General features: G+C 46.0%; 1 protein-coding gene and 2 non-coding genes across 4 annotated transcripts in view; all 3 read right to left on the bottom strand.

The window, feature by feature from the left end:
• Positions 1-4,339: 4,339 nt before the first annotated feature.
• PABIR2 (PABIR family member 2) overlaps positions 4,340-26,120 on the bottom strand; it is a 41,467-nt gene continuing 19,686 nt past the window's right edge. The window contains exons 4-10 of one of the 2 annotated variants that reach the window (XM_073543521.1): positions 18,535-18,578; positions 18,364-18,418; positions 16,268-16,369; positions 15,810-15,895; positions 9,346-9,410; positions 8,922-9,015; positions 4,340-7,001 (exon numbers count right to left, since the gene is read on the bottom strand). In XM_073543521.1, the coding sequence (XP_073399622.1) occupies positions 6,857-7,001; positions 8,922-9,015; positions 9,346-9,410; positions 15,810-15,895; positions 16,268-16,369; positions 18,364-18,418; positions 18,535-18,578 (591 nt within the window). In that variant the 3' untranslated portion in view covers positions 4,340-6,856. Of the gene's footprint in view, positions 7,002-8,921; positions 9,016-9,345; positions 9,411-15,809; positions 15,899-16,267; positions 16,370-18,363; positions 18,419-18,534; positions 18,579-26,120 lie in introns of both variants that reach the window. The other variant, XM_073543520.1, reaches the window with a different exon arrangement.
• Positions 9,134-9,269, bottom strand: LOC141048237 (small nucleolar RNA U109). The gene has a single exon (XR_012220009.1). It is a non-coding gene; the product is annotated as a small nucleolar RNA U109 (small nucleolar RNA).
• On the bottom strand, positions 16,009-16,145 carry LOC141048236 (small nucleolar RNA U109). Its single transcript, XR_012220008.1, has one exon. It is a non-coding gene; the product is annotated as a small nucleolar RNA U109 (small nucleolar RNA).

Raw genomic sequence — 26,120 nt, forward strand, 5'->3', positions numbered from 1 at the left:
GCTGCTGATGCCTGCTGCGTGTGCGAGGGTCTCCCCGCCCTTTACCGACACCTCTGTGCAGGGTGCCAGGATATCCGTGACGCCGGCCCTGTGGGATACTCTGCTGCCCGGGCCGCGTCGCGCTAGGCACCGCTGTTTTTCCTTGGCTCCGCCCCCAGGTCGTCAGCGGCGCGCCGGAATCCGGGACCCGAGGCGCCGGCGTCCTGCAGCCAGGACCAGCAGCTGCTGCAGCGCAGAGCCCTCCAAGGGGATGCGCGTGACTGGGAGCAACCAGCTCTACCCCCAGCGCTGAGGGACCTCCATCGGTCTCAGCGCTGCTGCGGCAGGATCGCCACACGGAACCCCCAGCGAGGGCACCGCTCCCGGCAGCTCCTGCCACCGGGCGCCGACCGACACGCCGGCCTCACAGGTACACGCACAGCTGCACTCTTCTGCGTCTGTCCCTGATAGGGACAGGAAAAACACTGAAGGGGTTGATGGGGAGGGGCTATTTAACCTCTTCTGTGTTCCTGTCCCAATCAAGGATAAGAAGGACAACCTCCTGGTGGTGCTGTCAGGAGGGACATCCTGGAAAAAAAAAAAAAAAAAAACACATCTACACATGCATAGACTACAGTTGTGGCCAAAAGTATTGACACCCCTGCAATTCTGTCAGATAATACTCAGTTTCTTCCTGAAAATTATTGCAAACACAAATTCTTTGGTGTTATTATCTTCATTTAATTTGTCTTAAATGAAAAAACACAAAAGAGAATGAAGCAAAAAGCAAAACATTGATCATTTCGCACAAAACTCCAAAAATGGGCCAGACAAAAATATTGGCACCCTCAGCCTAATACTTGGTTGCACAACCTTTAGCCAAAATAACTGCGACCAACCGCTTCCGGTAACCATCAATGAGTTTCTTACAATGCTTTGCTGGAATTTTAGACCATTCTTCTTTGGCAAACTGCTCCAGGTCCCTGATATTTGAAGGGCGCCTTCTCCAAACTGCCATTTTTAGATCTCTCCACAGGTGTTCTATGGGATTCAGGTCTGGACTCATTGCTGGCCACCTTAGAAGTCTCCAGTGCTTTCTCTCAAACCATTTTCTAGTGCTTTTTGAAGTGTGTTTTGGCTCATTGTCCTGCTGGAAGACCCATGACCTCTGAGGGAGACCCAGCTTTCTCACACTGGGCCCTATATTATGCTGCAAAATTTGTTGGTAGCCTTCAGACTTCATAATGCCATGCACACGGTCAAGCAGTCCAGTGCCAGAGGCAGCAAAGCAACCCTAAAACATCAGGGAACCTCCACCATGTTTGACTGTAGGGACCGTGTCTTTTTCTTTGAATGCCTCTTTTTTTCTCCTGTAAACTCTATGTTGATGCCTTTGCCCAAAAAGCTCTACTTTTGTCTCATCTGACCAGAGAACATTCTTCCAAAACGTTTTAGGCTTTTTCAGGTAAGTTTTGGCAAACTCCAGCCTGGCTTTTTATGTCTCGGGGTAAGAAGTGGGGTCTTCCTGGGTCTCCTACAATACAGTCCCTTTTCATTCAGACGCCGACGGATAGTACGGGTTGACACTGTTGTACCCTCGGACTGCAGGGCAGCTTGAACTTGTTTGAATGTTAGTCAAGGTTCTTTATCCAACATCCGCACAATCTTGCGTTGAAATCTCTTGTCAATTTTTCTTTTCCGTCCACATCTAGGGAGGTTAGCCACAGTGCCGTGGGCTTCAAACTTCTTGATGACACTGCGCACGGTAGACACAGCAACATTCAGGTCTTTGGAGATGGACTTGTAGCCTTAAGATTGCTCTCATGCTTCCTCACAATTTGGCTTCTCAAGTCCTCAGACAGTTCTTTGGTCTTCTTTCTTTTCTCCATGCTCAATGTGGTACACACAAGGACACAGGACAGAGGTTGAGTCAACTTTAATCCATGTCATCTGGATGCAAGTGTGATTTAGTTATTGCCAACACCTGTTAGGTGCCACAGGTAAGTTAATTACACAAATTAGAGAAGCATCACATGATTTTTCAAACAGTGCCAATACTTTTGTCCACCCTCTTTTTTATGTTTGGTGTGGAATTATATCCAATTTGGCTTTAGGACAATTCTTTGTGTTTTTTCATTTAAGACAAATTAAATGAAGATAATAATACCAAAGAATTTGTGTTTGTAATCATTTTCAGGAAGAAACTGAGTATTATCTGACAGAATTGCAGGGGTGTCAATACTTTTGGCCACAACTGTATATTGGGTACACGTTCTACAGCTAAAACTTGTATGTGAAAAAACTGAAGTGTGGATGAGTCCTGAGCTGCACGCTTCACCCTCCACATTGCAAGGGGTGAAATCCACAGCTTATATGGACACTCTGCAGATGTCAAACGCATAAAGCTTGTGAATTTAGGCTGAGCATTTTTTTGCTCAGCATATGTATGATAGTCCTTAAAACCATGGCTATGATTTGCCACTGTAAAACAGATTTTTCCAAAAATCCACTTTTGCCCAATAACACACTGTAAAGGGCCTGTCACACTAAGCGATATCGCTAGCAATATCGCTATAACGTCACTGGTTTTTGTGACGTTATAGCGATATTGCTAGTGATATCGCTATGTCTGAAACTTACCTCCGACCGCTCTCCCGCTGGTTATCACTGATCGCGCGAGAACGTCCTGGGCCGTTTCTCGTCGTCAGCTTCCTGCTGGGGCTTCTTGCTGTGGAGACGAGCGACGCGTGGACGTCAGGATCGCCTCGTCTGACAGGTAAGTAGCGACCCCCGACCCCTGCGATGGTGCTGGTGAGATCTGCCTGTGTGGCAGCTCACTAGCGACCACTTAGCGTTGCACCAGCGATCCTGACCGCGTCATATCGCTGGTCGGGATCGCTGGTGTATCGCTAAAGGTACTGTCACACTTAGCGATGTACCAGCGATCCCGACCAGCGATATGACGCGGTCAGGATCGCTGGTACATCGCTAAGTGGTCGCTAGTGAGCTGCCACACAGGCAGATCTCACCAGCGACATCGCTGGGGACGGGGATCGCTACTTACCTGTCACACCAGGCGATCCTGCGTCCTCCCGCCCGGCTCCTCGCGTCGCTCGTCCTCACAGCAGGAAGCACCGCAGGAAGCAGACGACGAGAAACAGTCCTGAACGTTCTCGCGCGATCAGCGATAACCAGCGGGGGAGCCGGTCGTAGGTAAGTATCAGACACAGCGGTATCGCTAGCAATATCGCTATAACGTCACTAGTTATAGCGATATCTCTTAGTGTGACATGCCCTTAAGTGTAAGTACCTTAAGCCTTGATCATTTGCATTGTTTACATTCCTTTGCTTTCTTTTTGTTCTGGCAGATTTTAATCAAAATATTGAACAATGTTTGATATATTGTGTAAATTTAAAGATTTTCTTTTACTTTTTTGAGTTAAGTCACAAGGGGTAAACGCTTTAGTTTAGTCACATTATTTCAACAAAAAAAGAATGTAGGCTGGTTTAGTGTCTCATCCATATGAATAGCTTTGCCTCCAGATGTTACTCAAGGAGAGACAAACACTCTGCTACTTTCTTTCAAACAAAGGGCATCAAGGAGCTTCATTATGTATTCAGTAACATCTACATTCAGGAGTGATTTCTCTCACCATTAGGGCTACCCCTATGTGTACAGTAAATCAAATCACATCAGAGAAGCCATGATTGCCTTCTAGATGCAAATGGCATTCAATGCAAAAAAAAAAAAAAAAACATCTTACAAGAATGTAACATCTTCTGGAAGTAGTCGCAAGTTTCCCTGACTATTGGATATATTATGTTCTTAGTTTTATGTAAATAATCACAAGTCAGGACACTGAAAGTAATGTGATTTTGCATTAGCACAATATATCTTCTTTATCAACTAGCTGCAAGAATAGAACAGATATATAAATAGGAACATGTTTATATATATATATATATATATATATATATACACACATATATACACACACATACACACATATATACATACATACACAGACATATATACAAGGTGGGCCATCATGGCAGCCATTTTGAAGTCGGTGGGACTAAAGGGGAAGAGTCAGATGGGAATCTCAATGCTTGGGCTGGCCATCAGCTCTTCCAACCAGAGCATAACAGCTTGATAGAAATACATGCGGTCACGCTCCGGTCAGGAGAGCAGAAGGCCAAGTCCGATCGTTGTGTTGCAATCTCTGTCTGAGTTATACACCCGTCTACCTCTTCCCTAATAAAGTTTAATTTTTTTTAACCAATATTTAATAACAATGCCACCTACTCTGTAAAGTGCATGGCTAAGTATAGTAAAGACATGAATGAGAAGACTAGCACGGCTTGTACACCATACAGACATTTATTCCGAGGACAAATATAGATATTTGTCAATCTTAGCTATACAAAATAGATTAATAACCTACCCTATACAAGAAAGAGTATCATGGATAATTATATATATAAAAATAAAACACAACTCGACAAACTTAAAGTTCTAGTTTGAAAACAAAAAACAAAATCTGGTTGATCCGAAAAGCAAACACACGCCACTCTACAGTGGCCATTTCCCTTAACAGTATATGACTGCATGAAAGAAAAAATTCAAATTACCAATTTAGTTACAAAATCCCATGTTGCACGCTTTTATGGCTTGTAAAACGCCAGGAAATTTTTTTTATTTTTTTAAATAAAACTTTAATCACCCAATTAATCACTTTTTATTTGAAGAAAAAAAAAGATTCGTGGTTTTTTTACAAGCCATAAAAAAGCGGGCAATAGGGGATTTTGGGGCTGATTTATCAGTTTGTGCCAGAAATTCGTTGTGGAACTGTTCAACGTGTTGCAATTTTTTTGCTGAGCAAACAATTTAGCAGATTAAACACAAGCTTCAACTTTTTGAAAGGTTGCCAAAGTGTAGAGGGGGCAGGTGGAGAAGGTAGTGACTTCTATGTCACAAAAAATTGGGTAAATTAAAGCAGGAACGTGCTCTAGTCCACTACTGGGGCACATATCTGATTCTGGCAGACGGCCGCTGAACGACAAACACGATTCTTAAATGAGTTTTGCCCATGCCACTCCAGTGCATATATTGCCCATAGTGGTGTTACACAAAGGCAGGCACAATGAATTGGCCCCATTGTATAGGACCCCCTCACCCCCGATGTGAATTGTTAATATATGCATTGTACTGACTGTACTTGTGTTGATTTATGGATTACATCAATAAAGTGCGTTGTGCACGTGCTCTGCTGAACACTGAGCCGACCTCCAAACAAAGCGTTACAATTAACAGAAAGTGGTTAGACGGAAATAATGGGTAGCACACAACTCATCTCTCTGATGTTAAATCCCCTCTGTCATTCCCGGTCCCGGCACGGACTACACCGAGGATCACTCAAAACATCCGATCTGTTCAGCGACAAGGTTCATGGCAGCAATTCTTCAACCATTACTTACTGCCATGATGACTAGTCTGAGCACTCTGTGAAGGAGATTTTTTTTTTTTTATACCCATGCCACTTCTGTCTATGTTCGGTGGTTCTAGGGATTTATTCGCTGTTGACTTTACAGGCTTCATTCATGTGCAAACTTTAAATGCATATAGTGTCGTACTCGGGCTCATAATATCAGGGCCTCATTGGGTCGCTGTCCATGAAGAGGGGCAGCCGGGAATTTGCCACAATAAAAGTGGCCAAAATCTCCACAATCATCCTACCTACTATATTAAGACAGAATGCCTGTCAGAAGAGACAAGTCTTTTTCGGTTATAAGTTGGCGTCATTTGTGGATAGGCAGGAATTGATAGTACGCTTAATACTCAATAATGATTTCAATATTATAAAGATAAAAAAGGGAACTGTAAAAAAAAACAAAAAAAAAAAACAAAGAAAACTTTGTGAGAGCCTTATGGACCAGCTAGCTCAGGATGAGCACAATTTCTTTTTTTAATCATAGGCATTAGGCGAGAGGGAACATGATTTACATTTGGCATAAAGTCCCCAAGCGGGACTTTAAAGGGTAGCATCTAGTAGTCTCAGTGAAGTATTTAAAAGAAAAAAAACTTGGGAGACTTCACATGATAAGCTACAAGTTGACTTAAGTGTGACTCCATATTTAGGCTATGTTCTAACTTTTTTTTTTTTTGCGTGAATCTGCTTCAAACGCCTCAAAAGCAGCTTGGAAACCTTTTTCTATTCATTTCTATGAGAAATCCACTTTGACATTTATATACTGTAAGGAGTTTAGGCTTTTTTTTTTTTACTGGAAAGTTTTTACAATCAAACAAAGGTCTGGTGTGTTGAGACATGTCAAAAGTTGATTATGGAGGCCTGGGGGACCGCAGATCTCTAAAATGAAGCACTGACTAAACCTAACTAATCAAAACTTTAGATAGGTCTTTAAAACAGGTCAAATGTTTTCTCAAAGTGTAGTAACAGAAAAGTGATTTGACTTATTGAGCTGAATCCGACTGGTCATTGAGTGTAAGCCCACCTAAAACACAAAGTGCGTATTCCCTTCCTGGAATATGTAGAATCTAGGTTACCAGCCGGAACAATGACACGTTCTCAATCTAGAATGACACAATTTAAGGAATAAATAAAAATCCAAAACTACACATCAATACCTGGGACAGGCTGGCAATATGTACATAGATACTGTACATACTATTCTGTACACAAAATACATATTTCTCCTCCTCCATTTGCCAGTCCTGTAACAGTCCATCAGGCAGGAGGAGAATTTATTATATACTGTACATCATAAAAATCTAATACAAATTGAAGACCAAGGTTCTTGACGGTTGCCACATAGTCTTTCAATAATGGTGGTTGTGGACACTTGGGTCCAGTGCCGCTCACTTGGGAGACATGTCGTCCAGCGATATGAATGAAGAGCAGGAGTTAGAGCAAGCGGCGGGAGAGTCAGTCACACAGCCTTCCTTAGCTGTAGAGTCAGAAGAAGAACCGATACTACTGCTGCTGTCAAGGTCCAAGGAAAGACTGCAAATGAAGGAACATTACTGAATATAAATAAAACCTTATCCCTAAAATATAACAGATTTCATGACAATATTTAAAGTGAACCTGTGAGGGAATTTGTGCTCCCCCCCAAAACTACTTGAATCTGGGCCTGGCAGCACATTTGCATACAGCTATATTAGTCTCCGAAACCTTCAGCATGTCGCAGACAATATCCATGGACAATGTGGCCCATACTGTGATATTGCTATATACAGTAAAGTGATCAGAGGATCACAAAGGTCAAGTACTCTACAGTAAAAAGTGAAGAAAAAAATTCACATTGCCCCATTAAAAATAAGGATAAGAAAATACTTACACAGGGTATTAAAACATTTGATCAAAATATAAGATTAATTACCCCATTGCAGCAAACCCCTTTATTGGAATGGGTGGACTGCAATAGCAGATCATCAAGCTTGAAGTTATGCAACTTGAAAAACAAAGGCTTTGGGGGCGATCTTTTTTACAATGCACAATGGGGGACAGTAGAGAGAGCTGTATAATGATCTTTTTACATCCAGGCCTGACAAGGAGACATCCTCTACGTCTAGAGAAAAGGTTTATTCATAATCACAGATGGAGATTCTTTACTGTAAGAGCAGGAAGACTCAATTATGTCTTAAAACACTAAAGTACAAGTAAGGTCTGGAAGCTTTTCTTGAAAATATATTAAAAAGGTTGGATGAGGGGCATCCTCTACACCTAGAAGAAAAAAGGTTTTATCAATCACAGATGTAGATTCTTTACTGTAAAAGCAGTGATGCCACATGATGTTGTAATGACTGATTCAAGACTAAAATCCATGAAGGCTCTGGATGCATTTCTTAAATATAATTTGAAAGATTATGGACACTAGATTCTGCGATGGGGCGTTAATTCAGGGAACTAGTCTGATTGTCTTATGTTGCGTTGGAAAGGAATTGTTCCACTAATATGGAGCTATTAGCTTCTGCCCCATGGGGATTTTGCCTTCCTCTGGAGCAACAAGTTAGACTATAGGCTGAACTCGATGGACTTTATCTACTTTCAACCTCAAGAACTATGAAACCTTAAGTTCATCTCCCAGTATTTTATTGTACTGTACACAAGAGCCCATAACTTTTCATCTCCTTTCCATGGAGTTGAAGAACACAACTTAAAAGAAACCCATTCACATTAGACCAATATCGCCCGAAAGTAATGTGTAAGGGAGGTCTCCTGATAGATGATGTCAAGGGAAGATAAGGGATCTGGCATGTTTGATTTTTGACTGCTAATCCTTTTCTTCTCAGCGAGATAAGCAGTAAAGGCCCTGTTACACATAACGATGTCCCAGCGATCCCACCAAGGATCCGACATGATGGGATCGCTGGGACATCGCTAGGCTGATTGCTGGTGAGCTGTCACAAGACAGCCCCTCCAGCTATCAGGACCAGCGACGCTGGTTTCTAATGTAAACATCAGATATCTAAGAGCCAGGCGACTCCTGGATACCCGCTGTTTACCTTGAAAACCAGCATGTACGCCGGTTTCCAAGGTAAACAGCGGGTATCCAGGAGCCGCGGCTCCTGGATACCCGATGTTTACATTACAAACCAGCGTCGCTGATCTCTCGCTGCCACACGCAGCGATGTGTGCTGGCCAGCGGGAGACCAGCGATCAAAAAATGGCCCAGGCCGATCGAGGACGATCAGCGATAACCGGCAGGGGGGCCGGTCGCTGATCCCCGTCACACACAGCGATCTCGCTGGCGAGATCGCTGTGGCGTCACAAAATGCTGTGTGTGATGGGGCCTTAAGTCTCTCATAAAAAACACGAGCAGTCCAGCAGAGCATTCCAGATGGCAGAGACAGTGGCAAGACAATTAAATTTCATCTACAAACAACCATGCAACCTGTTCTACTGAAGATTTGGCCTTACCAGCTGTAATCCGACAGGTGCGTCATGTCTGGAGATAGCATACTAGTAGTTCCTTGAAACAGTCTCTTTGGTTGCGTCTCCATGTCCATTTCAACTTAAATAAATAAATAGTACACTGTTTAGGAAGACATTGCATAAAAAGCTCACAGTGTACCGGTGACCTTCTTATCCATCATTGGTAACAGACAGTATTCACATCGTCTTATACATTGATGTGTAGGAGTAATATACTACTACGCAGTCTGCACTGCACAACTGGCAGCCCTGATAACTCCTGATGTACTTTCTCTAGCATGCCTCGGATACACTGATGTACTATAGAGCACACGAGTAACGTCCGTCATGCACATGTCTAGACTGTAGATAGGGGAAGTTCTATATAAGAAAAAAAACATTTGAAGGAAAAATATGGATTTTAAAATACCTTTTCTCTTTATAGGACCTAGTGCACTCGGCCGTATACAGTTAATAGGACTCTGACTTCTCTTGCTAAAGACAAAGTTCAAAAGGTTAAGAATTAAAATAAAAGGTCAGCAGGGAAACAAACCATAGTAATAGATTTGCAGTGGGGCTTCTTTTGTTATGAAGGATGGAATCAGTTTCGCCTAAACTTTAGTAGCAGGGTGTGGTCCAAGACTTATTTTACCATATACAAAAAAAACAAAAAAAAAACATCCATGCAATTAACAATTCTTCACCTTTGCAAAATACAGAGTTTACAGGATATTTTGTGGTCCTTATACAGAGCACGATGCCCGGCTGACTGCGGGTCTCCCAACAGGAACTTCTAGCCTGGTAAGTGTCTGCGAGTCTGTAAATTTGGTTCTGTAGACCCGCTGTCAACTCAAGTATTACTGTCTGTATATGGACTGGGAAATACGCTGTGAACCTGGCTTCATACTGCGTCTCCGGCACTGTTGGAAACTATTAAATTTTACCTCTCTAAGCCTGCAGGGATGTCAAACTGAAATACACAGAGGACCAAAGCGTAAAAAAAAAAAAAAAAATAAAAAAAAAAAAAAAAACAACTTGGACAGTCGTATGACAACATTGATATTTATTTAAAAAAAAATGTCTACAATACAATAAGATTTTCTTTCTCACCAAATATAACGATGAACCTTTTCATGTCTAAACAAACTTAAATTTTTGTTTAAATATTGAATCTGGAACAAGCAAAGCTTAGGGTAAAAGGCAGCATAATATAGGGGCAGTCACCCTGATTTCAGCTATGTGTGACTTACTGGGCTGCTTGATCAGAATTTTTCATAAAAATCCCTTTTCCTCTGCTGCAGATCTAGCAGTACTCTGAATTCTGAGCTCTGTATAACCCCACCCACACCACTGATTGGCTGCTTTCTGTGTACACTGTGCATACGCAAAAAGTAGCCATTGATGACCATCCTAGCTTGCCATAAATAATTAGAATATTCAATGTGTTGAAACTAATCTATTCACGGCAAATTAGGATTGTCATATTTTAATTTGCTACCCAATAAAATAACTATTGTAATGTAGTACAATAAAAGCCAAGTTTTATTGACCTACTAGATAGGGGTCATTTCTAGTGGGGTTTTGCCCCTTTAGACCTTTTTGGATTAGACAACATACTCTCCTCAGGTTATTCATCTCCATTTGTGTTAATTTCAAAACTGTATTAAATCATGGCATGTGCGAACTTTTAAATCCTGCTTTTGAGCAGGGGGTTGGACCAGATGGCCCAGGAGGTCCCTTCCAACTCTACCATTCTATGAACTCAATAGCACGTTATGTGTGCTCGGATGTATTGGAGAGCACAATGGGAGTGCATGGTGATGTAGGGAGGAAGTGACGGCACTACTGGCTCAGGTGAATGCCTGTGGCATAGCTGGGGAGCATGTTATTATGGGGCGTGTTGTAAAACAGCCTTGTAGTAACAGGGAGGATGCCGGATCAAAAAGGCAAGATTTGTATAATTAGCATGCCCTGTGTACCAGCGACAGGGCCAGCTTCAGGTTTTAATGGGCTAAATACAGTATAATGGGCCCCACATAGTGCTCCATACAGTATAATGGGACCCACATAGTGCTCCATACAGTATAATGGGTTGCATATATTGCTTCATACAGAAAAATATCCAGTAGGCCAGCTATAGTAGACATTTGGCATTTTGTCACCTGACAAATATAATTACACTCCAGGACTGAGTTTGGCATGTGAACTCAAAAGCAGTCATGAGCAAATTGGCCCTTGGGCCACATCCGGCCCGCGGACCAAGACAACAGTGGACCATGGGCTACACCATATGCCCTCCCCACCCACCAGCAATCTGCTGCCTGTTTTCACCACTATCAGCATCCTCAGGATGCAGACAGCGGTGAATACATTCGAGGAGGACAGGGACGCCGGCACCAGCTTCCATCCTTCAGTGTGTGAGACAGCTGACGCAATTATGTCATCGCACTGCTGCGGGGATTCAGTGCACAGGAGACAGGAGCAGAGCACTGGGGGAACAGGAGCGAAGAGAGTATGTTTTTTGCTTTCATGTCTATGGGATATTTGTATGTACTGTATATGTGGAGGCTATGCTGGGATTCACGGTGCATGTAGGAGGCTATGTGGGAGCTCATGTGGTATTATATAGGAGGATGTCAGCATACTTAATTCTATTCAATATTAAGTGATATTAAATCATTTATATTACTTTTATGTTACTATTAATATTGAGTAGAATTAATTTCAAGCTATTGGTTCGGCCCTCCACAACAGTCACAGTCTCTCATGTGGCCCCTTGGGCAAATTAACTGCCTACCCCTGCTCTAAAGCCATGTTCCAACATAAAAATAAAAACTATATGCAAAAAAACGCAATTGTGGTTTTTCTTTTTAATGCATAATTAGAGTTTCTTCACTAAATGCATACAAAAAAGTGATGTCAAATCTGCACCAAAGTAAAAAAACAAACAAACAAACAAAAAAACCCATAAAAAGTATGCAGCAATAATCAGAGCAGACTGCCATCATGGATTTTGGTGCCAAGACCTTCAGAAAAAATAAATGGTCCGCACCATGCCCTTCCCCACGTGTTGAGACTAAAGCTGGAGTCACACATAGCGACTTAGCAGCGATCCCGACAACGATATCAACGTGTCAGGATCGCTGGTAAGTCGCTATGTGATAGCTGGTGAGCTGTCAAACAGACAGCTTCACCAGCGATCAGCACAGCGATGCCGAGCGCCTGGCATCGCTGTGTTCGTTAGCGCTGATGCCATATCCCTGTAAAAAAATAGAAATAAAATAAAAAATATTGTTATTCTCACCTTCCGACGTCCCGCGCAGCCATCCTGCCTCTCTCCACGCTCCGGTCCCAGTAATCCTTTGCGAGAATGACCACGAGAATGTCACAGTCTCGCGGCAGCGCGACGTCTCGCGGTCATTCGTGCATAGGATTACTGGGACCGGGAGCGTGGAGAGAGGCAGGATGGCTGCGCGGGACGTCGGAAGGTGAGAACAACAATATTTGTTGTTATTTTTTTACAGCTGATCGCTGGTCTCCCGCCTGTCACACGCAGCAATGCGTGCTGGCCAGCGGGAGACCAGCGACGAAAAATAGGTCCAGAGGTTTCTTGCAGCAATCAGCGATACCGGCAGGGGGGCCGGTCGCTGATCGCTGTCAAACACAGCGATCTCGCTGGTGAGATCGCTGTTGTGTCACAAAAGTTGTGACTCAGCAGCGATATCGCTAGCGAGATTGCTATGTGTGACTCCCGCTTAACAGCCACAAATCATGCATCCACAGAAACTTAAACATAATATATGAGCACATTCACTCATCACTATTGTCCACTACTAGGACAACCCCTGCTTGATCAAAATGTCTGGCCCCCATAAAATAACGCCTATACTCACCTCCTGTGTCGGCACTCGCTCTCCCCGGGGCTGTCGTGTGATGTTGTGACACGCCCAATTAGCGCTAGCGACACTATTTCCCTCTTCGGATAAATCGAACATGAAGAGGAAGTCAGAGAGCAGCTGCAACCCGGACTTCCTCTTCATGTTCTATTTGTCTATAGGTGGAGACAGTGACGTCAGCCCTGATTGGGTGCCGGCGTCACAACACCGCCCCAGAGGACAGCGAGTGTAGACACCGAGATAACAGTGCTGGCACGGGAGGCGAGTATAGGCTTTATTATTTTATGGGTGCTAAGCCTAGGGTACGACAAGAATTTGTCCAAGTAGTTGACAACTTATTTAAAAAAAAAAAAAAAAAAAAAAAAAAAAAAGTGACGGCACTCCTTAAAGCAAACCATCCGATTTGTCCGATATAAGATGTGGCCACTGCCCTTCAGGGTTTATTTACAGCATTCTATAATTCTGTAAGATAAGCCCCCCGATCCGATCTGAAAAATAAGAATAACTTATTTTACTCACCCGGGAAGGGGGGGCACAGTCCGATGAGTGTTGCAGGTCCGGGTCTGGCACCTCCCATCTTATGATCACCGCCTCCCTGCTTGCTTCATCCGTCCCCTGCATCGCGCTCCTGCGCAGGCATACTTCTCTGCCCTGTTGAGGGCAGAGGAAAGTACTGCAGTGTGCAGGCTCCGGGAAAGGTCAGAGAGGCCCAGCGATCATAAGATGGGAGGCGCCGGACCCGGACCTGCGCACCCATCGCACCAGACTGTCCCCCCGGGTGAATATGATAAAAGTTATTTTTCTTATCTTTAAGGTCAGATCTGGGGCTTATCTACAGCACTATAGAATGCTGTATATCAGCCCTGAAAGGCAGTGGCCTCATCTTATATCGGCCAAAACTACTGACAGGTTCCCTTTAAATGGCTGGCATTTGCCCAACAGCTTATACTCCACATTCCCTTTTACACAATCGAGCACAAGATCAGAATGAAAGGAATAATCAAAATCTATCATGTCCAATCATTGTTTTGTGGGGAGGTTGGACTGACGGACAGGTCTGCCTGTGGAGAGAGGCAGAGGGATAGCGCAGTGTAGGCTGAGATACAGAGAAAGGGGTGTCATGTGATAGTTTGAGCATTAGAGGGCAGTGGGGAGTGTAAGAGAGTGACTGTGTAACTGCCATGGGTCAAAGTAACTGCCATTGGTCAAGGTAACTGTCAGGTGATAGTGGGCGGAGCTACCAGGACTGGGAGTATAAGGGTGTGTGCACACGCTGCGGAATCCGCTGCGGATTAATCCGCACGGATTTTGCAAAAACCGCAGATAATCCGCAGGTCAAAAGACCTGCGGATTATCTGCGGTTTTGCCTGCGGTTTGGTCCTGCGGATTCACTATCTCCACAATGGTGGAGATAGGAACCCGCAGCGGTTTCCGCATAAAGAATTGACATGCAATTCTTTCTGCGGATTCAAAACCGCAGCAAATCCGCGCGTTTTTTTTCCGCAGCGTCGGCACAGCGTTTTTTTTTTCCCATTCATTGGAATGGTACTGTACACCGCAGCTAAAGCTGCTGCGGGTCCGCAGCGGCCAAAACCGCTGCGGAAACGCAGCGGAATCCGCAGCCTGTGCACGTACCCTAAAGGTTGAGGGAAAGTTATGGAAGGTCCAGTCAGCCAGGGGAGCTCACTAGAGAGGAGGATCTGCCGTAGAAAGACGGTAAAAGCCTTCAGAGAGTAACTGACGGTTGAGATGGTCACAGGGGTGACTCAAAGGACATTAGCCGCAGACGGAGACGGTCTGGGGGTACCAAGTGGACGGTGTACTTTGATTGGTGAAGCGCTGTGGTGGATGTGCCTAGGGCAGCCACAGTGAGGAGAGCCACAGAGGACACCACGGCGGTGAAACTAAGAAGTGAAGGTACCCGGGTCTGTGAAATTCCTGTGAAGAATTGCATCGGTCGTCAGAGAGGCGGCCAATAAAAACGGACCTGTTGAATATTACTCCTAACTCAGTCTCGTGTCTGTCGGCGGCAAGAAGTGGGTCACCCCCATTCCTGTTGGATCAGCACCTCCCCTCGCCTATCCTACACTTTCACCTGACAATCTCTTGACAAAAAGATGAGAAACTCACAAAAAAGAGTAAGGCCCAAATTCATCAAAGCAATATTGCCAAAACTCTGGTGTAAATAACTTTGAATAGTTGCTAATTTTTGCTGCAAACTCAAGAAATGAGCAAAAATGTAGCGATTTTTGCAGCTTTCACACCAGTTTTTTGCAGATCCGCCAGGGGAAAGAGTAAGATTTCTGCCATTGCACAACAGAGGCGCACACTACTCGTCATGCACTCTAGATTCATGTAGAGGTGTGCACACCCTCATGAATCAGGAGCATCCACCAAGCCTCCTCATCAGGACCAGTGACAAAAAATTGCTACTCTTGATCAAATGGCTGGTTACTTTAACTGAAATTAGCAGATATGGCTAAAGTTTGTCTAATAGGTATCAGCACCTTCAGGCCAAAAGCAAACAATTGTACTGTTTATAGGAGTAGCTAAAATAGGTAGTGTGATCCTTGGCCTTTTCAAGCAGTCCCTTAGACAATGAATACAATGGAGGACGAACATGTACACCTCCACTCTATTCAAGACTGGGCTCTGCAGAAACAGATTCTCTGAATACAGACCTTGTTACATCAGTGCGTTCCCAGGACTCGGACTCCCTGAAATTATTAAATTACCTTATCCCATGGACAGGACCTAAAACGATTATTCTCTGGATAGCAAGTTATGTCCATTTAACAGAGAAAAATTTGAAAATTTGGGAAGTTCTCATATTGATTACTACAGTTTCTCTGTCTCAGAGTTGAAAGCAAATGCCTATTACACAAAAGACTCCCCAGTGCAAATTATAGATTGTCAGGACATTAAGATAAATAAAATATCTATTATAATGCAAGAACCACAAAGAGGAGTGCACATAGACTTGTGGAAACAAACTTACGTGGTAAAACGTCTTGTAGGACTGGGGATTGGGCTGGGAGGCAAACCATTGCTGCTCAGACACATTTGTAGAGATGGAGAGAAACACTGCTGTGGATGACAAAGAAGGTAGGGATTAAGACTTTTACATATCAAAAAGGTAAAAAAAAAATATTCATACCGTGCCAGAAAACAGATCCATTACAATAAAAGGCATAGAAATATGTAGGAGTAATATACTTCTTCTCAGCCTGTACTTGGAGGCTGAAAGCCCTGGTGACTCCATGTAATTATATTGCATGGATAGACTCGAGCTGTTCTATGGAAATAAAGAACACGGTAATATCCAGCCATGCACAATTATGTGATCTCAAGGACAACCCAACACGCAAGAAAAATTAACAAATGCTGTGACGAGACAAAGCAATCTCTCTGCACATTGGCACGTGACAGCCAAATCTCCAACACACCACATATTACCTTTCCTATTCCTCTTGTAGGAGATGGAGCTGGTGATACCGGAGCAAAGTCAATACGCTTCGGAGATGAAGGTTTATCCAACTTGTCATAATCATTGTCACTCTGTAAGGGAACACAAGCTGTTTAAAATATAGAAACTTAAAGTTCGAAAATAAAAATAAGAGAAAAAAACCCTCAAAACGGGGTTGTCCAATACTTTAGACAACCCCTTCTCAATCACTATGTTCCCCCTTATAAAATAGCTATACTCACCCCCGATGCCAGCGGTACGTGCCCTGGTTCTTAGCACCACTTCACTGTCCCCTTCTTCGGACACAACTGACAACCAGAGGGAGTCACTGCTCTGGCTGCTCTCTCACTACCTCTGGATGCCATTTATGCCAGAAGGTGAGGACAGTGAAGCAGCTGCTGATTGTAAAATGTGAGCCCTGCAGTCAATGTCACACAAGCTCCGAGAGACAGTATCGACACTGTTAGAATGCGGCTGACACCAAAGCTGACTATAGCTGTTATTTTACTTGAGCGGTATACATAGTACTTGAGAAAGGGTTGTCAGAGTAGTGAACTACCCCGTTAAAACCACTCCACCTCATTCTTCACTGCAGCTTAGTTAGGGTGGTTTATTTTCTTATATTTGATAGAAAATTTGCAAATGCTGCTGTGGGCCAAATCCAACTACTGTGACGTCACCATATAATGTGGTATGTTAACTTACTATGGTGTATGTGACAGGGGTCTCACCAAAAGTGCTGTTCAAAAATCAATAGAGCATGTGCAAAGACGTGTATTTGCAATATACATCCATTAATAGTGTGTTTTGTACACAAATTACATCAACATCTGTACTAGACCTCCAACTACTGTGACGTCACCATATAATGTGGTATGTTAACTTACTATGGTGTAATGTCAGGGTTCCCCAACTCCAGTCCTCAAGGCCCACCAACAGATCATGCTTTCAGGATTTCCTTAGTATTGCTCAGGTGATAATTGCATCTCCTGTGCAATACAAAGGAAATGCTAAAAACATGATCTGTTGGTGGGCCTTGAGGACTGGATATGGGGAACCCTGGTGTATGTGACAGGGGTCTCACAAAAAGTGATGTTTAAAAATCAATAGAGCACGTGAAAAGAAGCAATATACATCCATTAATAGTGTGTTTTGTACGCAAATTACATCAACATCTGTACTAGACCTCAATTCTATTTCTCCTACGGCTGGAGTGCAGATCCCCCTTCAGTGGTGAAAGGGCATGCACCGTGTATAACGGGCAAGCGCCTTGGTTAACAGGCATGCGGTGTAGTAATCTGACAGTAAGACATAAAATACTACGAGGTAATGAGAGAAGAACAACGGTATGTGCAGTAGATGTAACAAGCGGAAAACAAAAATAGAAGGATTGTTGGATGGGTGACAACGAATGAAAAGTGCACTGGAGAGTGGCATTACTTTGGATCAATATTGTTAGAGCAACAATAATTTTAATTTTCATTTCATTAATCAATAGTACAGGTGAAGATAAGCGTCTCTGAATTTTAGTTCTGAATAAATCTGATTTTTTTCCTCCTCTCAGACTGATCAGGTCATTCTTAAAATTCTCAATTCTTGGGTAAAATCTGTATTCAGTGATGACAGATTCTTTAAATTACTGAAATGAAGATTCCATCGGTGGCAACTGTCATTTCCTAAGTAGCAGGAGGAGCTAGAAGCAAAGCTCCTCCTCCTCTACACAGAATCTGACCAGTAGTCAACGCTGTCTCCTATCTTAGTAATAGGAAAACCCGTCGTCACTGAATACAGATGTTACCCGTGAATTGAGAATTTTGGCAAAGAATGATCAGTCCTTTCTCTAAAAAGATATATTAGAAAGTTGAACATTTTCACATGCAATATATATATATTTTTTAAATATAAAATAAAAAGATGGTTACTCTTGACATGGGTGATTCCAGATATGTATTTAGTTGAACATCACCTTTAAGTCTAATCCAAGATTTACATTTTATTTTGGATGGTGTAAAACTTTAATATCTCAGTAATAAAACGCGCACAAGCAAAGGAAGAAGAAAGTCTATATAGGGAAATAAGTGCCTACCAGGGTAAAGCTTTCTTCCCAGGATAAGCTCATCTGCATTGCCGTCTGCACTTCACTAATAAATTAAACAAAGTATTATGACCTCTGCAAATTGGCAAATTTTGATCAATACTAACAAGCGGCACAAAAATGAGTACAAAGTTACATTATCAAACATTTACTCCAACTTACCGCTCACGAGCCGTTTCTCGATTCATTAAGTCGACACCTTCCTCCTTTATAAATAAATGATGCAAGTCAGCCATGTATAGACCACAGATTTCACACTAAGGCTAGTTTCACATTTGCGGACGAAGGGCTGCGGACTTCCTCCGTGAAGCCCCGCCTCCTCCGGTTAGCTCCGCCTATTTCTGCATGCGGCCTGCATACCTTATCTTTAACATTGGGTACGTAGGCCGTGCCACAGTATGCAGATGCCGCCGCATGCATAGTTTTGACAATGCGGCGCACGCATAAAATTCTAACAATGCGTTTTACGCAGGTCGCAGCGCCGTCGAAACGACGCATGCGGCGTCATCTGCATACTGCAGCACGGCCTGCATACCCAATGTTAAAGATTGGGTATGCAGGCCGCATGCAGAAAACAGGATTTTTAGTTGCTTACCGTAAAATCTGTTTCTCTGAGCCTTCATTGCGGGACACAGGAAACCATGAGTGTATGCTGCTGCCACTAGGAGGCTGACATTATGCAGAAAAAAAGTTAGCTCCTCCTCCACAGTGTACACCCTACCGACAGGAAGTAGGATGTTCAGTTAGTGAGAAAGCAGTAGGAGAAGTAATCTGTAAACGAGATAAAAACCACAGAAAACACAAATCCACACTAACAATATTATGCAGTAACCGATCTGTTCAACTTGGGAGGGTGTTGTGTCCCCCCAATGAAGGCTCAGAGAAACAGGTTTTACGCTAAGCAACTAAAAAGCCTGTTTTCTCTATTGCTTCATTGGGGGACACAGGAACCCATGGGACGTCCCAAAGCTGTCCCCAAGGGGAGGGAACAGCAAACAACTCCAATCAGGACGAGGAAGTCACACTCGTCACCTGAAAGGTCATCTGCAAGGTCTTTTTACCCCGACCGGCACTTGCCGAAGCTAGGCATGGGCTCTGAAAAAAAAAAAAAACCTCATGGACCTGTGGAGTACATATCATCGCACTGCAGAGGTGCCAGACGAAGCCCAAGCCCAAAGAGTACCACCAGGAGGACACACACTGCCCGGGCAGAGTGCGTCATACTCAAAAGAACGCAGTCCTTTCTGAGCCGGCAACCCTACTAATGCCGACCAGATTCCGTAAGCAGACGCTGACCTGGAGGCCAGAGGACCTGTACACTTCAAGCCGGAGCTTGATAAGTACCGTTGCGGTGGCTAGGCAGCCTGATGCGAGAGCGTCACGAAGTAAAAGTCTGAGGCGGACGAAAGAAAGGGAATTCAGAATGATGGAGAGTGGACCCTTAATCCACAGGAAGTGCACCATGGCTGCTACAGGCTCTGAGACCCCAGGGGTGGTTGAGAGTCTGAAAGGACAGGCTACCAAGTGGAAGGAAAAGGAACGCGTCCGTTGCAAACGCAGATATCGCGAAAGCCCTGAAGAAATCAGGACCTGGATAAGAGCTTCATGGAACAAGGGAAAATCATGCGATTCACAGGATGCAAATGCTGAACGACGAAAATTTCTTCCTGAGAAAAACAAGTATGGACTCAAACCTAGATCCCCAAAGTCACGCTGAGGAAAAAGCGCTGAAGAATGACGAGGTTTAGCCTGAGGAAGGAGAGCGTTTGTCCTTCCGGTGACCTCATCAATGATTTGGCCTATTGGAGCCACATGGAAAGAACGGAAAGTTGGTGAGGGACTTCTTTGGGGATAATTTCGCTCATGAAACCAAAGCCAAATGGAACCTTGGATAGGAACGATAGGCGAAAACCCATGTCTCCATGCAAGAAAAATTTTTGGACAGTGAGGACAGTCAAATCTTCCGACTGGTGTCCAGAAAGAATGCTCTGATGAGCAAGCTAGGCTACGCGGCTTTAGAATTTTGCCAACTACTGTGTGAATTCGCCATTGGCATCCCTGAGGAATGGACTTCTGGGAGAGGAAGGACCATAGTGGTGGAAAACTTGGAACCGGAGGGTTCGTAGCCACAGAAGTAGTCCAATTTGCGAAGCGCTCTGGAGAAAAAAAAGATATACCGAGGCGCCTCCTTGTTTGGAAACGGCTGAAGTCCGTTCTGTGAGAAAATGACAGGACCTGAGAGCAGGCCACTGGGAACCTGCTAAAGAGTCGAACACTGGAAACGTAAGGTCGGTGGGCCGGGCTGGGGGGTGGTCTCTCTGTATACCACGCAGTAACGTACAGACACAAGCTGGAGGCAAGTTTCGGGTGCAACAGGTCCAAGCTTATTCTTTCTCTCGCCGTACGCCAGACGGCCTTACAGCACGCCGCACTTTTCTTTACAGCTCTCCGGTTACAGAACACATTGTGACACCGTACTTTCTCCGGTATATATACGTACCGTCCCCCTTTATACTCAGTGGCGCTCTGACAACTCCGTCACTGTGGCTGCCTTAGGCCTATACACCAACAGTAATTTTACTGGTCAAACGTCGTTCCAATACGGTGTCCCACACCCGGAGCCTCGTCTATACTGCGGTACTTCGTGTCAGGACCACCCCCCTGGTCTTCCTTTCTCCTCAGTCCCCTGGTTAGGTTTTCCTCACAGTGCACCAACTGTCACAGTCTTCTTGCCACTTCAGCTCCCCCTGGGGACTGGAACTTTCTGGAACCCTCCTGTCAAATTTATAGCTTTCCTAGTTCCCTGTAACCCCGCCCCCCATGACCAACGGTTTCTTAGCCCTAAGCTGATGTCAAGTCCTATGCTCACACTCCTCCCTGCCCTCTAATGGTCAACTCAAGGTACTGCACGTCGCCTACACTTTCCTAGCCGTTTTCCCTTTTGAAATCTAACCAGTCAGTCCGTCCGGTCACCTTCCCTACACTCCCCCTTCCTTTGTCTATTGTCGTCCTCGACAATTGTCGTCTCTGCCTTAGTCGTTCTGAAGCTTCTACTACCATCTGTTGTCGAACCAGTTGTTGGGCCAAACCCGCTATCCGCGGGGGGCAAACCAAACCGGGAGCACCATGCTCTGAGCGGCCTACTGCCACTCGCCAGCGCGCACGCCACATGACAACGTCTTTCGAAACTGGGCTAGGTACACCTGGATTCTTTCCCTCCAGCGTGTACCTTCCCCTACTCTACCCTTCTGTCACCTTCCACAATCCGGTACGCCATGATCGAGGCCTTACACCTACCAGATCATTACCAGCGCCCGACTTCTTTCTGGGGTGTCTGTGGTGTCAGGGACCTGACCTGGGACCCCTGTCCGGTTCAAATCTTCCATCTCTTTGTCTTTCTCTTGGTTACCAGTCATGGTCGGCGTCTCAGTCTCCCAGACCCTCTCACTCATGGACCCCTTCGGTCTCACGTTTCCTTTGGTCACACAGACCTTCCCTTACCCGGACCGGTTGCATTTTCTTGTGCATATTATACATCAGGACAACTTTATTATATCATATCACAAGTACCCCATTTTCTTATTTTTTTTTTATTTTACTATTGCTTTAAAACCATCACACACAAAAAAATAAAACGTAACAGATTTTCTCCTTCTCCCCCTTCCTTTAACATGGACAATTCCTCTCCCCTTACATCCCCGCTTTGTCAGGCTTAATACACATAAAAACTTCAATTTTTACATTAAAACTTTTTTTTCCATTAACTTGGACGCAAACTGTCCTTGTGATCTGCACAACGGAGTCTCGAAAGTTCAAGCCACTTCCTAGTGGCCGGCAGCGAGGGGTTCCACAGCCGTGGAGTTCCCGGGATCTAAGGAGTGTCCTATGCGTCTTTGCTACGGGGGCTCGCGGTCCTCTGTCTCGGCAAGCACGGCTACCGCATAATAGCCACGGGGGCAATACTCCTTATAATAGGACACCAAGTCCCCCTCGTGTAGAGCCCGGCCGTGGCAAATAGAGGCCACATTAATATAAACCTTCTGGCCGGTAGCCAGATCACGTATGAACCCATACCCCTTGGGTATATTCGTGTACACGAGCCGTCCTAAAGATGGTGTAGCCGCCATGCCAGCCTTTGCATGGAGTAGGTTCCATACCTCCTGTTCCCTGGCTTTCTTCTTTTTCACCACTTCTGCGACCCAAACGGAGGGTCCGGTGTGAGCCCGGGAGTCCGGTGGGTGGGACTTAGCCGGGGGTGAAAACAGGGCAGAGGCGGCGGATGATGTCAGCGGCCCAGCAGCCGCTGGGGCCGGGTGGCGGACAGGGGCAGACAGGTTTTCCGGAGGTTGGGCCGCAGGGCCTGACAAACAGGCCACAGTCAGTTCCAACGCCGGCATAGCCGCGGCCGCAGGGTGGACTGCATCCGGAGCTTCAGCCGGAGCCGTCACAACTGGAGTAACAGCTGGTTTCGGGGAGGATGTCATCACTTGCAGGGGGGACGCAACAGCGTCTTCTGGAAACAGGCTCCGCACGGGCGACACTGGGCGTGGCGTCACCAGGCGGTGTGGCTCGGGGCTGGGAGTGGAGGGCCCACTCAGCTCCGCATAGACAGTGGGGTCTTCCTTGGCCAGCCTTTCGGGATCACAGGAGACCGCGTGCTGCAGCTGAGTGGTGGGGGCTGCTTGCGGAGCCGCCGACAGAGCCGGGGGAACTCTCACCTTCCCCGGTGTCGCGGTCTCCGTCACATCTTTCCACGGCTGCTCCCGCAGTTTCCGCTCTTCACTCCACCATCCGGTGGGGCTGGCCTCCAGGCACAGAGGTTCCGCGAAGAAGCTCTCTGCTGGTATCTTTGGCGGCAGCTCCCGTGGGATCCGCCATGGCTCCGCTCCTCCACCCGAGATTGGACTGGCTGTTCGTGACTCCGAGGAGTGGATCTTCTGGTGAAGCTTGTCCTCCTGCCGCCATCGCCACTCCAGGCGGCCGATGCCTCGACAACTGCAGCGTCGCATCCCGTCCAGTGGGCAGCAATCGAATGGCGCCAAACAGCCGCAGACAATCTTTTTCTCTGTGCCACTCCCTCTACTGGGTGGGGCAACGGCAGGCCTTTCCACCCACCTGTAAGGGTCCAGTATGTGGGAGCGCCGGCCTCCTGGTACATAATGCTGTCCCCAGGGGTCCAGGGGTACGTAGGAGGGGGTCCCAGCCCATTGGGTACAACGGCAAACACCTCGATCTCTCCTCTGTGCTGAAGCAGCACCACCACCACCATCTTGCTCTGAACCTGGTACCACCCCGGATCTTCGGCTAACAACGCAGTTACGCCACAGCACTCCCAATTTGTATTCCACAGGTGTTTATAATCCAAACAGTACAGTCCAAGCCCGTCTCCATTCCTCAGAGGCAGGCCTGCCGCAGAAGATATTGTATTAGCGGCGTTGATCCTGCTGACTACGCCAAGTGTAGGGTCGGTGGGACGGGCTGGGGGGTGGTCCCTCTGTATACCACACAGTAACGTACAGACACAAGCTGGAGGCAAGTTTCGGGTGCAACAGGTCCAAGTATATTCTTTCTCTCGCCGTCCTCCAGACGTCCTCACAGCACACCGCACTTTTCTTCACAGCTCTCCGGTTACAGAATACATTGTGACACCGTACTTTCTCCGGGGACGTATATATACGTACTGTTACGTGTTACAGAACCACTCAGCACCCAGAATATGTTGTGCAGTTATATGTATGGATAATAGGTTCCATGTGAGATGCATGTCCCTAATGCATCAGCATTCCCCTTTTGTCCGCCCTCCCATCTTTGTAATTTCCACAGTAAACATCGGCAGGCTCCGGCCACCTGCGGCTTTTGTAATGCATGTCTGGCCTGCCACTTTTCTATTCGCCTGCCCTCTGTATCTGTGTGATATATTCTGTGTCCTGTGAGTAAAGTGTTGTCAGACTGGAAATACATGGAGAAGCAGTGATCTTTTATATGTGCCCATGTAACCAAGGAATTCCAGCCAGCGTCATTCATTCAGACTCCAGCCAAAGCAGAGCGGACCTCCGAAAACACGGGGTGGTACTGAAAGAGGTACCCCAGCTTGGTAGACCCCGTTATACTGGTGGCAGACAGCGGGATTTGATACCCCTTCTACAGGAGGAAAGGAATGAATGGAAAATAACTACCAGAAGTTAAAGAGGACTACATTAAAAGATCTGGTGGAAGCCCGAGGGTTGATCGCCAGCAACAAAACAAAAGCGGATTTGATAGCAGCCATCATGGAACACGACAATCCAGCGCCCCCCCAATGTGAACGTGGAAGAGACCGAAATCCAGAGGGAGGTAAAGAACAGACTGGCGTTCTATGGCCTAAACCCTGCAGTAGAGATCATACGAGAGGTGATGGCTGATGTGCGTACTGATCTGAAGGAAAAGATGGCCGAGCGGACCAGGATAGAGATAGCCAAGATGGAGATGGCAGAGCGGACCAAAGTGGAGCTGGCCAAGATGGAGATGGCAGAGCGGAGAGCCAGCGAGCAGGGGGAGCTCTGGCCTTCGACCAGGTACCTTCAACAGTAAGCCACAAAAAGATCCAGTATAATGCATTCCGACAGTTGGGGGAGGCAGAGGAAGACATTGATGGCTTTCTGCAGGACTTTGAGCGGCAGTGTCCCCTTCATCAAGTGAAGTCGGAGGAACGGGTTCAGATTCTGGCCAGCAAGCTGACAGGCCGGGAAGCGGACGCCTATCGCACGGTACCTGATGAGGACTGTATGGACTATGAGCGGATCAAAGAAGTGATCTTGGCCCGGTATGCGCTGACACCAGAGGCCTACCGCCAAAAGTTCAGCGGACTTATAAAACGCGTAACCGATACCCACGCTGAATGGGCCTGTAAATTACGACGGTCACTGCTACAGTGGGTACAAGGGAGCCAAGCAACCACTAAGGAGGACATCCTCCAGCTCTTCCTGTTAGAACGATTCTTTAATGGACTAAACCCCGAGACACAGGAATGGCTTCGGGACAGGCAGCAAATGACTCTTGAGGAAGCCGCTCGTCTGGCCGATGAACATCATGATGCCAGGAGGCCGCAGTTCTCCGGATCAAAGGTGGTCACTAGGGGCCCGCCCATGGACCTGGAGGGCCCCAAACCACCGAAGATTGTAGGGGGACCAGCTAGAAACCCGGCCTACCACAGTCCCCCTGGGGCGTGATTCCACACCTGCCGTCAGCTGGGTCACCTGCAAAGACAATGCCCCAACCGGACTCAGCATACCCAGTGGCCAAAGGCGGGAACAGCTACCTTCAGCCGGGCTGCTGTACACTGCTACCAAGGCGAAGCTGACCCGGCATTGGGGGCTACGACTAACCAAGGGGAGGAAGAGATGGAGGAAGTGCTGCATGAAGTAGATCTCGTGCAGGCAGCCCGGGCAGATAATCGACAACAGCATCGACAGGTTGTGTGGGTTAATGGGAAATGTATGCAGGGACTAAGAGATTCCGGAGCAACTTTGACCTTTGTGAAGCCTCATCTCGTCAAGGACCAAGAGAAGATGGACCAGACAGTGGCAGTCCATGTAGCAGGGGGAGCTATACATCGACTACCCACTGCCAGGATTCACCTGAACTGGGGAGTCGGGGATGGCCTTGTTGAGGTCGGCTTGATGGAGGATTTGCCTGCAGACGTCTTGCTGGGAAATGACTTGGGGCCCATGTTGTCTGCATTCTCGGTGGCCCCTCTGGCTGAGACCTAT

The sequence above is a fragment of the Dendrobates tinctorius genome, unplaced genomic scaffold (genome assembly GCF_039654945.1).
Source record: "Dendrobates tinctorius isolate UK_male_01 unplaced genomic scaffold, ASM3965494v1 ptg000133l, whole genome shotgun sequence".
NCBI classification, from domain to species: domain Eukaryota; kingdom Metazoa; phylum Chordata; class Amphibia; order Anura; family Dendrobatidae; genus Dendrobates; species Dendrobates tinctorius.